The 14,897-nt window shown below is 30.4% G+C and overlaps 2 protein-coding genes across 2 annotated transcripts; one reads left to right on the top strand and one right to left on the bottom strand.

Annotated features, from left to right (window-relative positions):
• Positions 1-4,423: 4,423 nt before the first annotated feature.
• Positions 4,424-5,739, bottom strand: Vps24 (vacuolar protein sorting 24). Its single transcript, XM_065508036.1, has 3 exons — positions 5,550-5,739; positions 5,182-5,422; positions 4,424-5,121 (listed from the first exon to the last, which is right to left on the bottom strand). Exons 1-3 carry the CDS (start codon positions 5,592-5,594, stop codon positions 4,724-4,726), a joined length of 684 nt encoding a protein of 227 aa, XP_065364108.1. The 5' UTR covers positions 5,595-5,739; the 3' UTR covers positions 4,424-4,723.
• A 384-nt stretch (positions 5,740-6,123) lies between these two features.
• On the top strand, positions 6,124-10,140 carry Suv3 (Suv3 helicase). The gene is made up of 9 exons (XM_065515801.1): positions 6,124-6,603; positions 6,658-7,049; positions 7,108-7,219; positions 7,280-7,589; positions 7,655-7,789; positions 8,735-9,035; positions 9,096-9,275; positions 9,338-9,668; positions 9,731-10,140. Exons 1-9 carry the CDS (start codon positions 6,264-6,266, stop codon positions 9,976-9,978), a joined length of 2,349 nt encoding a protein of 782 aa, XP_065371873.1. The 5' UTR covers positions 6,124-6,263; the 3' UTR covers positions 9,979-10,140.
• Positions 10,141-14,897: the final 4,757 nt, after the last annotated feature.

Here is a 14,897-nt window from a genome sequence, read left to right as displayed (position 1 = left end):
TGAAACTTGAAGATTTTGTATTGCACAAAAAAGCTAAGAGTTGTGATTAGAGTTTTTCACGGGAATTCCGCAATATTTCCAATCCCGAAATCCCGGGAATTATTTTCCTTAGTTTTAATTGATATTTCTTGAACTTGACTTTCTCTAAAATAAGCTTAAAGCTCCAAAACAAATGCTGAAGAATCATAGAACAAAAAAAATTGAACCCAAATAACAGTTTATCATTCAAATTATTCCAAAAAATCGTGAATGTTCAGGGCTGGCGAAGAATTCTATTCCGATTTTTGGAATAAAACTACCTTCTGTTAAATGGAATTTTGTTTAATATTATTGGGTTTTCTTCAAGTTTTAATTAACACCTTTACTTGGCTCCAAAAATACATGTGTTAAAAAATTATTAAATAATAGGTGTAATTCTTTATACCCACCACCACCAGGAGGATATACATATTGATTTTTGTCATACCGTTTGAAATTCTTCGGGTTGACATCGAAACCACATCTGAATTTCTACGACCACACATCACATCAGTCTGGGAGGAGGAAAGGCTACCTCCAACTTGGAAGAATAGCATCATCGTTAAGTAACCGAAAAGTGGCGACTTGAAAGATTGCAACAACTCTGCTTAACACCATATACAAGATACTAGCAGTCATAATACAGGGAAGGCTTCAAATTAAAATGAAGAACATTCTATGTGATGAACAGGCAGGTTTCCGGCCAAATAGGAGCTATGTAGACCAGTCCAACACTCTACTCATTATAATAGAACAATCTATTATAATGCGTAGTATAATGGCGTACCCACCTGTACCTACTGTTCAAGAAAGCATTGAGAAGAAAAGGAGTACCCCAGAAAATAACTCGAATCATCAGATCTATGTATGTACAAGGGTGCAGTTCTTCACAACGGTTTCATACAAATGCTGGAGTAAAACAAGGATGTCCCCTATCACCTCTGTTATTCACTATAGTGCTGGATGACATCATCGAAGTCTATTCAGAGAGAAAAGGAATAACATGGAACCTCTCACGTCAACTCGAGGGTTTGGATTATGAGGATGATATTTGTCTACTCTCGCATAATATCTCCATCACGCAAGCAAAGATTGATGATTTGGAAAGATTAGCACATAATGTAGGACTTGAGATAAATATCAAGAAAATCAAAGCAATGATAATCAACAACGTTAGCACGGATAACATCATGCTACAAGGCCAACCATTTAAATACGTAGAAAGCTTCTTCTATCTAGGCAGCACAGTATCCAGGCAGTACAATATCAATAGAATATCATATAAATGGTTTAAATATTCTTTTGCAAATTATGTGAGAGCAGACGGCTTTTTATAAATATAAGTTTGCTTGGTTATTCCACTGGTATGGTAAATGTAGGACTTTAAGATATATCTTTTTATTAGACATTCCAAATATTGGTAAATTGTACTGTTTTCTCTTCACGTTGTCCTAGTTTAATAAACCTTTCGGGGTATATTTAAAAATATCTGTTTTATAATATTCTGAATAGGTTTTATTTAAAATTCACATCAGTAAAAAAGTTGATCTTATTCCCCAGGTATAAACAAGTAAGAAAGTATGGTCGGTCAAGCCCCACCATATAATACCCTAAACTAAGTAAATGAGCAAAATCATTTTTCTTTTAAAATATGACCGATCACCCTGAAATTAGGTCGTGTGATTTATGTCTAAATGAAAGTTATTTATGGTGAGTTTTGTGTGTATACCAACATTTTTAAGAGGTGACATGAATTTATTTGGAGCGAAATTTGTGGAGATACATATATAAATTAAACATAAAGTCCAATTTCTGAAGGACATTTGTATGGGGACTAGGTGATGTAATGAAATATCTTCAAAATTGCGACCTGTACTTTGCGCATAAGATTTGCATGGACAGCCTGCCAACCAGCCAGCAATACGGACGGACTTCGTTTAATCGACTCAGAAAGTGATTTTAAGTCGATCGGTATTTGGGCGTTACAAACACTTGCACAAATACGTGTTACGCTCCCCACTATGGTGATGTGGGTATAAAAACTATGTTAGATATTAACAAAATATTTTAAAATGTTTATTCCCTTGTGCCATTCAGTGGTGGCCAGCTTTTTAGGGACAAAATTGTGTGTTGAAAATAAATTTTTTATAACACAGAATTGTGTTTTATTCGCCTGTGTCAATTAGAGTATTCAAAACCGGTTTCGGTTTTTTAAGTTTTCGGTTTTTTGACAAACTGGTTTTTGTAAGACCGGTTAACCGGTTCTAATGAAATATATCTTCTAAAGCTCATTCAAATATATTTATGAAAAACTTTGATAGCATTTGACAATATTTCGTAAAAGATATAAGATAATTGTATAAAGATAGAGCCTAAAGAATTCAAAAATGCTAAATTTCACATTTCTTATCCAAAAATAAAAATAAATTTAAGTATGTATACCTTTTTCATATTAAATACAAATTTATTATAATCCGGTTAACCGATTTTTTTAAGATAAAAGCCGAAACGGTTCACCGGTTTTTTAAAACACAATAATCATAATCGGTTTTTTCTAAAACACAAATTTTTGGTTAAACCGGAAACCGGTTTCTTAAATTTGACGGTTTTTTGTCAATTCATACATAGCCACCACGAAAACAAATGATCTTTCTACAACTTGAAAAATTTATATTTTTAATAAACATATTTGCAAACTTTTACATATCGCACACCCAGTTCAAAGGTGACACAAATCAAAATTTAAATTTTTCAGAAATCTCAAAAAATTATATACCAATTGAAACATAATCACCCCTATCGCGAATCAATATTTCACATGAAATATTTTCCTTTTTTCGTTCATCAACTTTGTTCACGTGAAAAAATTCCCCTTGTTGTGAAATTTTTAGATGGAATTTTGTAAACAATAAACAGCTGTTACAAACAAAATCAACTATTGTGAATGTAAAGTTCATCGTGATATTCCCGATAGCAATTTTCCCTTCGAGGGAACTGAATATTTCATGGGAACAAAATTTCACATGTTATTGCCGATAGGGGTGAATGAAAGGCATAACTGTTTTTTTCTACAAACAAATGTATTTTGCATAGTTTAAGCATATAATCCCAAAATATTAATTTTGATTTGTGTCACTTTTGAACTGGGTGTGCGATATGTACATACATATATGTATAATTATTGTGTTATTAACCCCGGACGTATGCTGAGACGTTTCTTCACATATTTTTTTCCATATCTGTTGAACCGATTTTTCGAAACACAGAATATTACTGTCAAATTACATACCTCTATGCCCCTTCGTTTAGGTACTATCGCACTTAAAATTCAGTCGATAACAAAAATGAAAATATTTGTCCCTAAATAGCTGGCCGCCAATGTATATATACTCAATAAATCCCAATGTGACGATCTAAAAATTCTAAAATTTGTTTAAAAAAAAACTTAAAATAGAGTTCTGAAACTGCCGTTAAAAAAATATTTTTGTTTTGCAATAATAGAAAATACGAATTCAAAATCTCATATACAAGTAAATATATTTAAAACAAAAATATAATTTTACTTGAATATTTATCAAAGTACATATCGCACTCGTTCAACAATACTGTATTAACTCAAAATTTTTAAAAATTCACTTTTTGCAAGAAATCAACTAACAACATCAATATCTATCTATCTACTGTAAAAATTTCAACGTATTCCGATTACTATTTTATCTCGAAAACCACATATGAGACCATTTTCGTGATAATTAGTGACTACCTTGTATCAACAAAAAGGTATTATTTTGAGTTAATACAAAAATTTAAATAGAAATACATCGTATATTTTCATAAAAAAATGTATTATTTTGAATTGTTTATTCAAGTTAAAAATAATAAAATTTTTTTATTTAAATTTGGTTGTATTTTGAGTTGATACTGTTTTGTTGATAAAATAATACAAAAAAATATCGAGAAGTTTCAGAAAAATGGTATTAACTCAAAAAATTTATATATTTTGCACTAATTGCAAAAATTTTAAAGAAAAACAATGTAAATATATTTTCAAATGGAATTTGATTAATATGATGTTTTCGGATTTTCAAATTCTCTTAAAATGTAATCACAAACAGTTTTTGCCCTCTACTGAACATTTTAAAATATTGAGTTAATACAGTATTGTTGAACGAGTGCGATATTTATGTTAATTTTTTTCTACATTTGTTATTCAACTCGATTGAGACAAGTGGAATTATAAATAACTTTTAAATTTGTTTATAACCATTTTTTCCGAAATAATTGAATGCTCTAAATTTTTGTATTTATAGTTTGTTCGTATACTTTGGTTTGTACGTTGTAATAGTATTACTATTACTTAAAAAACAATAAAAATATTTAATTTTAGTGTATAACAACCTCTACATAGCTTTTTTTAATAAATATTTATTCATATTTTAAATACTATCAAAAGATATTAAATACTTAATATATGAAAGAAAAGGTGAATTTTAAAATCATTTAAAATTGTTAATATAAGAATTAAAAAAAAAAATTAACAAATTAAATGAAAACTTAAAAATACATACGATTAATTTAAGCAAAATAAATATATTTTTAAAAAATTAAACAAAGCCATTTAATAAAAAAATGGATTAAAAAATTATATGATAGATTTAAAAATACATATATGATTCAATTTTGCTTAGCCTTCTTGGGATAAGATTTATGAACGTAACGACGCCAAGCGCGATTGCATTTCCTGTAGGTCCTCCTCTTCATCGTCATCTCCAACATCGTCGGCCACTGCAACAGCAGCAGCTGGTGCTTTTTGTTGTTCAGCGGCAGCCAAATCGTCGGGAGGTAATGGAGCTTCACCCAATTTACCGTTTGTGATTTCCCACAGAACTTTGTCGACTTCCTTGGCAGCCTCCTCTTCCATTTCTTCAGTTTCCTCCAGGGATTCCATTGTTTCTTCTAGCATTTCTTCAATTATACCAGCTTTCATCATTTCTTTGGACATGTCACGCATTATGCCAGCCAATTCTGGATAACGAACCAAATTCTGCATTGCCTGCATAACTTCAGTAGATTTTTGTAGGGAACCAGCCACACGCAAAGTTGCTACAAGAAATTTCCTTATAAAACAACTGTGCCATATAATTTTTGACATTGATCACATACCTAATTGATTTTTCATTTGCAATTGCACAGAATTAAGGTGGGCTTTTGATGTATAAATGCGATTGATCGCTTTACGTGCTCCCACAATTTCCTTGGCCAATATGATGCAAGTGTCGCGATCATTTTTGGCAGCTGCCTGTTTTAGGGATCGTTTCACTTTGTCCTCTTCCCTTTGTATGCTGCGAATCTGACGATCAAGTTGATTGCTTTCCTTGCGTATTTTATGCGTCCACTCTTGTACCTGTCCACAATTAATAATACATTTTTAATTTCATTTGTTTTGGTTCTTCATTTTATTTCAGAAAATGATGTCGTCATACTTGTGTTTACCTTGAAACTTTTTTCATTTAACAAAAAATCAACATTACCTGCTCTTTGGGATCTTTTGATTTTGTTTGACCAAATAAACCCATTTTGAAGTTTTAATATGTATATGTTTTAATTTAAAATTATTAGTTTTTCTTCTGATTTTTACAATATTAAATGACTCATTTGCAATATTGTTGATGATTTTAGTGGTTAACGTTTGTATTTGTTTTCTTTTTACGTAGTTTGTTTTGACATTTCTCTAGAAATTAAATTTGGTGTGAGAGAAAGTAGAAAATAGTTCTGTTTGTTTTATGCTGACAATTAATGCCAGATTTTGTATAATTTATAGAAAGTGAACGTTATTTTTAAATGTTAAAATAAATTTGTTATTATTCAATTGAATTTAACTTTTTAATTAAAATATATGGAATTTTTTGATATAAATCAAGTAGTCCAACAAATTTTCAGGGATATTATGTTTATATTACAATTACAACATTAATGCCAACATTAATCTGGCATCTCAAATAATAACAAATACAACCCTGATGTCATATGTTACATTTCTCTCCATATGACATTTTACTCTAATCAAAGTTGAGGTTAAATTTCACATTTTTGACATTTTATTGTTTTCTAACAAATTCATTGCATCACAATCAATACAAATTGTGGTGATGTTGAGACTTTAATAATTTTTACTGTAAATACCTTAAAATAGTGAATGAAATAGATTACAAAATTAGGATAAAAGTGTGTGGATTTAGAAAATAATGCAAAATTCTCGAAGAAGTTTAACGTTACTATGTACGGCCACGCAAAATTTGAAGTTAAAATCGGCACTACCGCGTCTGGAAACTATCGCAGCTGTAGTAAATGCAACACCAAGACTACTGCATGTTGCAGCAATACATAATGGCCGCAATCGGAAGCAACAACCAGGCAATGTTTCGACCTTATTTAAACCCGTCCAAGTGCAACATAATGCTGATGAAATTGATGTTGGCTCCGAGATAGCGGGTAAATTAGAAAAAGCTGCTGTATTAAAAATTTTAAATAAATTTACCCAAAGAAGAGAAATAAAAGCTCTGTGTACGGAAAATGGTTTGGACAGTAAGTAAATTTTTAATATAATAAAAATTTATATTAATTTCTGGTATTTTGTAGATTATTTACAGCAACAGGCGTTTGCATCATTTAGACGTTACTGCATTGAATCTGAAAATCTTCCTGTAGATCTTCATATAACATTTAGTGATATTATACATGATGCTGGTCATGTAGACGATATTTTCCCCTATTTCATAGGTCATGCCAGAACCATATTTCCACATTTAGAGTGTATGGATGATTTAAAGAAGATTTCAGATTTAAGAACACCAGCCAATTGGTATCCCAGCGCACGTGCTATTACACGAAAAATTGTCTTTCATGCCGGGCCAACAAATTCGGGCAAAACTTATCATGCTATGGAAAGATTTCTTACAGCAAAGACGGGTGTTTATTGTGGTCCACTAAAGCTATTAGCCACTGAGGTTTTTAATAAGTCTAATGAAAAGGTATGACGAAATTTTTTATTATTATTGTAGGGAACTTTATTAAAACTGAACCAAATAGGGTACTCCCTGTGATTTAGTTACTGGAGAAGAACGTAAATATGGCATTAACGAGAATACACCAGCGGCTCATGTGGCATGTACGGTAGAAATGACTTCTGTCAATACACCCTGTAAGAAAATAATAAATTCTTTGAATGTAAATATTATAAAACTATAAATTCAATTTATAGACGAAGTAGCAGTCATTGATGAAATCCAACAACTACGTGATCCCCAAAGAGGCTGGGCTTGGACTCGCGCTTTTCTAGGTCTTATAGCCGATGAGGTACATGTCTGCGGTGAAGCGGGTTCTTTAGAGTTGTTGCAAAAAATATGTGAAACTACTAATGAAACCGTTGAAGTCCATAACTATAAACGTCTTACCGAACTGACCATAGAGGATTCAGCTTTAGTTAGTTTGGATAATGTACAGCCTGGTGATTGTATTGTTTGCTTCAGTAAAAATGATATTTATTCAGTTTCGAGAGAGATTGAGGCAAGGTAAATTTGGTATTTAAAATATGGACCAATTATATTTTATTTATGTTAAAATCATTATTTCGTAGAGGCAAAGAAGTTGCAGTTATTTATGGCGGTTTACCTCCGGGCACAAAACTGGCTCAAGCTGCTAAATTTAATGATCCTGGCAATAGTTGTAAAGTCATGGTAGCCACTGATGCTATTGGTATGGGTTTAAATTTGTAAGTATTTGAAAGATTTTTAAGATTATTTGCTCTTCAACATGCATGGCTAGGGACTTTTGTCATTCTATTCTACAAAATTCATTTGCTACCTTATAAGGTATTAACGCTTTTAAATCACTTTTTCGAAACGCCCATATAATTCTGAATGGTTCCATAAGCTCGTTATTATACCATTTATAAGTTTGTAACTCCGTTTGGAATTTATACAGTTTTCATTTGCGACCCTTTAAGGTATATAATTCTGAATCGTTAAAATTGCTGAAATATAAGCACAAAAACACAAAATTGGCTTTTTCAATAAATACTTTAAATGATTAAAAGCAAAACAAAACTGATTGAAGTCAAAATATTTTAATTTAATTTGAATCAAAACCGTTTTAATCATTCAAAGTTTGAATGAATTCTGCTATAATTAATTCCATTATAAATTAATTTAACATTGAATTAATTATCTTCAAATAAATGAAAGAAGCTGAAGAATTAGATTTTGGGAATGGATTTATGGAATGAATTGCTAAAATAAAACTAGAGAATTTTTGTTAAAAATTGTATTTCTTAATTTTTGTTCTTTATAAAAGTTCTGGTCATAGGTTAACATAGAGACGAGACGTAATTGTCAAAAACCTCAGTCTGTTGTCAAAAACCTAACTCTTGCAACAACAAAATACATGCTAGTTGTTGTATCAAACATATGATTTCGTCCCCTCAATAAAATAATAGTGTATAAGCATATACACCATAATAAGAATCTAAATAACTGATTCTATATGTGGTCAAAATTTGTTGTATTTTTGTTTGACAAATCGGAGTGTCTCGTCTCTATGCAAAATTACATATGGTTCTGGTTTGCGGCCAGAAACCAGAATTTCATTATTTTGTAAATTTATCAAAGATTTATATTAAAAATGTTTGCGTTATTTATGGTTTGTTTTATATTTACAGGAGCATAAGACGTATCATTTTCTATTCTCTGGTCAAACCCACAATGAATGAAAAAGGTGAACGCGAAATTGACACAATATCGGTATCATCTGCCTTACAAATTGCTGGCAGAGCTGGACGTTTCCGTACACAATGGGAACATGGATTTGTTACCACCTACAAAGCAGACGATTTACAAACTCTTAAGAAAATTCTTGATCAAACACCAGAACCCCTAAAGCAAGCGGGTTTACATCCAACAGCCGATCAAATAGAATTATATGCTTATCATTTGCCCAATTCAACATTAAGTAATTTAATGGTGAGTATAAATCCAAAACTTTTAATTTAAATATGATAAAATAATATTCATTATTTACAGGATATTTTTGTGAATCTTTGCACTGTAGACGACTCATTATATTTCATGTGTAATATAGAAGATTTCAAATTTCTAGCTGAAATGATACAGCATGTTCCTTTGCCTTTGAGAGCACGTTATGTCTTCTGCTGTGCTCCCATTAATCGTAAAATGCCCTTTGTGTGTTCTATGTTTTTAAAGGTAAATTATCTATAATAAGCATTTCATATTTCAATAATATTTAATTATCTTAAAAAACCTAGATTACCCGCCAATATAGCCGTGGAGAGCCTCTTACATTTGAATTCATAACCAAAAACTGTGGTTGGCCTTTCAGTTTGCCCAAGACAATAGTAGATTTAGTGCACTTGGAATCTGTGTTCGATGTCATGGACTTGTATCTCTGGCTAAGCTATCGTTTTATGGATCTATTCCCTGATTCTGTCTCTGTTAGAGCTGCCCAAAAGGAACTTGATGAAATCATACAGCAGGGCGTTTTCCAAATTACTAGACTTCTCAAAAATACTGAGGCTAATCAAGGTGCTAATGATGGCGATACAAGCTATAATATGAGACGTATTATACAAAATAAGGGTAATTTAAACATGAATTAATTTAAACATAAGGGATTTTTAAATGAATGTCAATATTTTTAGAACCACGTATTCCCAGCACAACACGCGGTCGCCTTACAGATCGCCTAATAGCCCAAGGCCTGTTAACGCCTGGCATGTTGAGTGAATTACGCAAAGAATGGGATGCTCAACAACATGGTTTTGCCTCGAAACAACAACAACATCATCAAAATACCTCAAATCAAGCTGATTCAACAAATTCTCCCAATGACAGTGACGACGACGACTCAGTGCTGCATAAAAAAATGCGTAGAAAACGTAGAAAATAAATTCTTCTAGTTCCTGTTTTGCTAGTTTAAATTATTTTAAGTGATATACCATTTTACTTTTCTTGTTATCTAGTTAAGTATGTATGCAAAGAATTGTATGAAAAATTTTGGCATAAATTGTAAAATTAAAATCAGTTCTATTAAGAGCTATGTGTATGTGGTAACAAAATAGATTGTATACAAAACCAAAATTTATATGTTATAAATATAAAGAAATTAAGAAGAAATTTTATAAAATGGTTGTTGGTTTTTTGAAGATGGAATCAATTTATTAAAACGAAAATTAGGAATTATAAACTATTAAAATGAGAATTATTTTCAATAATGTTTTTCTAATCACCACTTTTTTTCTTGCCTTAGAAAGACGTTTGAAAACAATATGCGTTTCTGTTAATATTCTTAGTTCTTAAACTAACTTTTGCAATTTATGAAACTCTATTGCTATTAAATGATCTTGTCTTGGAGTTGTTTTAGAAGGTCTAATATCCAAATATTGAGTTTTTACAGTATCTGTCATACAATTTTTTTTTTGAATTTTTTAAACTGCTAGTTTATTAATTGAATATTTGTTACATATAGTTTTTTTGCTTCAAATGCAAGGATTTTGAGTGTCCTGATGGGTAGATATAAGCAGTATGTACAAGTAGTTGGTATTATTAAAAACCTTAGGACTAGAGAAATAACATTTTAAAGAAGAAGAAAATATCTAATCTATTTTTAGGAAAATATTTACAATAAAATCCTGAAATTTAATGCTTTTAGGGTTGATTATGGATGGCAAAAGAACTTCAAATTCGAACGGATTAAGATAAATAGATCTAAAGGTCTTTTAATCAATGGGTTGATAACTTTTGTCATTATCTGTACTTAAATACCGAAATTCCTAAAAAGATACCGCTTTTCCGTTATTTTCCCTGTTCCCCAAATACGCCAATTTTTATTTCAATCACACTTGCGTTAAGGTTTCTTTCATAAACATATACAAAATAATTAGTGGTTATTTTTGTCGAACGTTTATTCCTGATTAATATTATTATTAATTATTTAGGCTCGAGTTCTTAAATTGATTTCCTTAGAAATTCAATTTAAAATAATAATATTAATATACAAAATATGTATGAGCCGAATCATTTTTTTTTTCTAAAATAGCAATAATATGAAGTCTTTTTGGGGGAAAAAATATGCTCTATTTAGAGTGACCAGATAACTGTATGGATCTTTCTTATAGGTATATATAACTTATATAATATAAATTTGTCATTCCGTTTGTAATTTCTACATTTTTCATTTGCGATCCCACAAAGTATATACTCTGGATCGTTATAGATAGCAGAGTCGATATAGCCATGTCTGTCTGTTTGTTGAAATCAACTTTCCGTAGCCCCCAGATAACTAAATATATCGGCAATTCTCCCGACTCGGTTGACAATCGACCCTCAATATATAAGGAAGGAAAAAACCAGGACATCCTTGATTTTTTACCTATTTTTGATCTATATCTGGATTCCTAAGTCATCAATATAGACAATATGGATATCCAATAATAGATATTTCAAAGACCTTTGCAACAGCTTATATAAGACCAAAGGAAAATTTTACCCAAAAAAAAAAATTTACATAAAAAACTCTTTTTAAATTTTGTTTACCTAAAAATATTAAACATTTTTATTTTAAAGTATAATTTTTTTGAAGGTAATTTTATGAAATTCGACACAGTCGTGAGAAGGTTATATGTATATATATAAGTTTGTTATTCCATTTGTAATTTCCACAATATAATTTTCCGACCCTATAAAGTATCTATATTCTGGATCCTTATAGATAGCGTAATCGATTAAGCCATATCCGTCTGTCTGTTGAAATCAACTGTCGGCCCGGTTTTTAATAACCGGTTATAACCGAATTTTTTGGTAAAGTCGGTTTCGGTTTTTTTGAAAAGCTCACATTTCGAATATCGAAGAAACCGTGTTTTTCTTTTCGAATAGCCGGTTTTTTCTAAAAGTGAATTTTATGAGTTTTAGTGTATTAAAACTATTAAAAATCCATAAAACTTTTTTAAAACAAATACTCAAACTATTTTAGAAGATTTTTTATATTTAGACAAATATCACAAGCGATCTGGAAAGCTTGAAAACTTACTCAATGCTTTGTTAACTATCAGACATGACACAGAATTTAATTCCGTTCGAAAGTGAAATTAATTCCGTATTTTGTTTGTTTAAATCAGTTTCTGTACCTAAAATTTCACTTTTGCTTTAATATAAAAATACTGTCAAATTTAAATCAGAAATATAGAATTATTAAATATTTTTGGAATAAATAAATTACACGGAATCTGAAGAACCTAAAACCAGGGACCCGAAATAACTGTTATTTTTTTTTTAAATAAGCAATTGGTTATAAAAAAAATAACTGCAAAAAAATAGGTCCCGTAATAACAATTAAAAATAACTCAAAAAAAATTTAGTCTATGATAACCATTATGAAAAATTTTAATTTTTTTAGGTCTTTGAAAGACCATTATGAAAGATTTTTATTTTTTTTGGTCTTCAATAATCATAATGAAAGATTTTTATTTATTTCGGTCTCTGATAACCATTATGAAAGATTTTTATTTTTTTGGTCTTCAATAACCATTATGATGATGATTTTTATTTTTTTGGTCTTTGATAACCATTATAAAAAAATTTTATTTTTTTGGTCTTCGATAGACTACAGCCATTACAAATATTTATACCCTACACCACCATAGTGATATAGCGTATAGTGCCCCAAGGACGAAGTCTATTAAATTTGGTTAAAATCGGTCTATTATTTCTCCTAGCCCCCAAACGATTGTCCTATCTGAAAATAGATAATCCCTCATAAATATCTTAGTTATATAGATATCCAAACCAAATTCAGCACAAATAAGTTTTATATAAGCCGAACTCTCACTACTAAATTTTGTGACGATTGGTCCATAACACAGTGCAACAGTGAAAAAAACACACGATCATGACAGTATAGATTCGACTCTACTACCAAGGGGTAGTAAAACCCTATACTCAGTTTGCCCATTTTGGTGACCGATTTTTTTTTATGGGCCCCCAAAGTTTCTGAAAATCAGTGGGGCCTCTAAAAAAGGTGTCATCAGGTTTTGGTTAACAGCTAATTCAGACTTTGTGCTACGGCTTAACTTTATATGGCAATAATATAGCTAAGAGTCCGCCAAATAAATTTTGTTAAAATTTGTTTCCAAAAAATAGCTTTTTCGTGCACTTTTGTTGAAAAAATATAGGAAGAAAATTTTTTTTTTTTACTTTTTTTAGAATAACTTCCAGGGACTCCTAATTTTTCAATAACAATATCTCGCAAAGTTGTAGCTACGGTAAATTTGAATAACTCTCGTGAACATATCAAAGCAATCCGAACATACCTAGGTATTCTAAATAGCTGTCAAAAATCACTTTGTAGCTTAAAATTTGTAGTTTTTTACTAATTTTTGACTCTAAAACAATAATTTTTTGTTAAAAATGTATGTTCGAGTGTATACTTCTCTATTGTGCTGGAATAACGAAGAATGGGCAAATCATTATCGGTATGATCCGGGCGCATAACTTTATCCAATCTTGATCATGCAAGACCGGCTTGATGCAAGATATGAAAAAACTTTAAAATTTTTGAAAGTGGGCAAGGTTTGTGGAACTTCTGAAGTGTAAATATATGCTTTTTATATAAGTTTTTGATATCGGTGGAAGATTGACATTTTAGTGAAATGAATAATTTTGTGACGTCATTTACCTTAAAAACTAATAATATTTTAAAATGGTGATTTTCCATCAAGAAAAATAAAAACTTTGAATTAATGTAAAATTTGAACAGTTACAGACATCACAATAAAATTTGGAAGTAATATAGACCTAAATATTCGTAAGTCAATGGCATCACTAATGTTGCCATTCTTTGTTTTTAAACACCGAAATTCCTAAAACGGCGAAAATTTGTTCCAAAAACTAAGTTTTTTTTAGAAAATAGCCCACTTTGACGTTATTTACAGCATGATAGTAAAAACGTTCTGTATGTATATAAACAACATATGGGGCTATACAAATGTGATGAGCTTTTGAGGGTCGGTGTTTTGCGTTTTTAGAATTTTTTACTCAAACCTAATTTTTTTTTTCAAAATTGCCCAAGTTTGGATAGGGCTGGGGGGTACAATGTCCGCTTAAGTTAGTCAAATGTTACCTTATATGTTTTTGCATTAAGTTCTCTTTCCAGATCATAAAAAAATTTATATAGTCCCGAAGAAAATTAGTTTTTTATAAAAGAAAAAATATGGGGACTTTTTTGGGAAAAAACTTAAAAAACACACGCATACAAAGTTGAAATATATAAAAAGATGCTTCAACTTTGGATGCGTGTAACTTTTTATAGGGACGAAATAATTGTTATCAGATTTGTTTTATTTTCTTTAGAATTTTATCGCAAATATACGTCATATATAAAAAAACAAATTTCGACCTTTCGTAGCCCCATCAAATTTAAAATACGAAAAAAAGATCGGGCAAAATTTAAAAAATATTAAACCCAAATATCTCTTGAACTAAAAGAGATAACTACGGATAAAATCATATTTTTTGTAGACCTTCTCAAGGTCTATCTATATTTAAAATTGCAGCTCATTCGGATCATAAATGACTTTTTGGCAATTTTTTTATAAATGTGTGACATTGAAGGTCCACCCACTGATCCCCATTCCGAACACCTCAGCCGAGTAAATAATACAGCACAACATAGAAGTGTGGACTTGATAATACTATTTTTACAAAAAAATCTTTGTTTTAGCGTCAAAAAATAGGAAAAACGTAAATTGTTAAGGTACAAAGTGATCTTTATGTGCTATGTAGAGTGACTAGACACATTCAGAATGCATTGAT

The sequence above is a fragment of the Calliphora vicina genome, chromosome 1 (genome assembly GCF_958450345.1).
Source record: "Calliphora vicina chromosome 1, idCalVici1.1, whole genome shotgun sequence".
In the NCBI taxonomy this organism is placed as follows: Eukaryota; Metazoa; Arthropoda; class Insecta; order Diptera; family Calliphoridae; genus Calliphora; species Calliphora vicina.
This window is presented reverse-complemented; position numbering and strand designations above follow the sequence as displayed.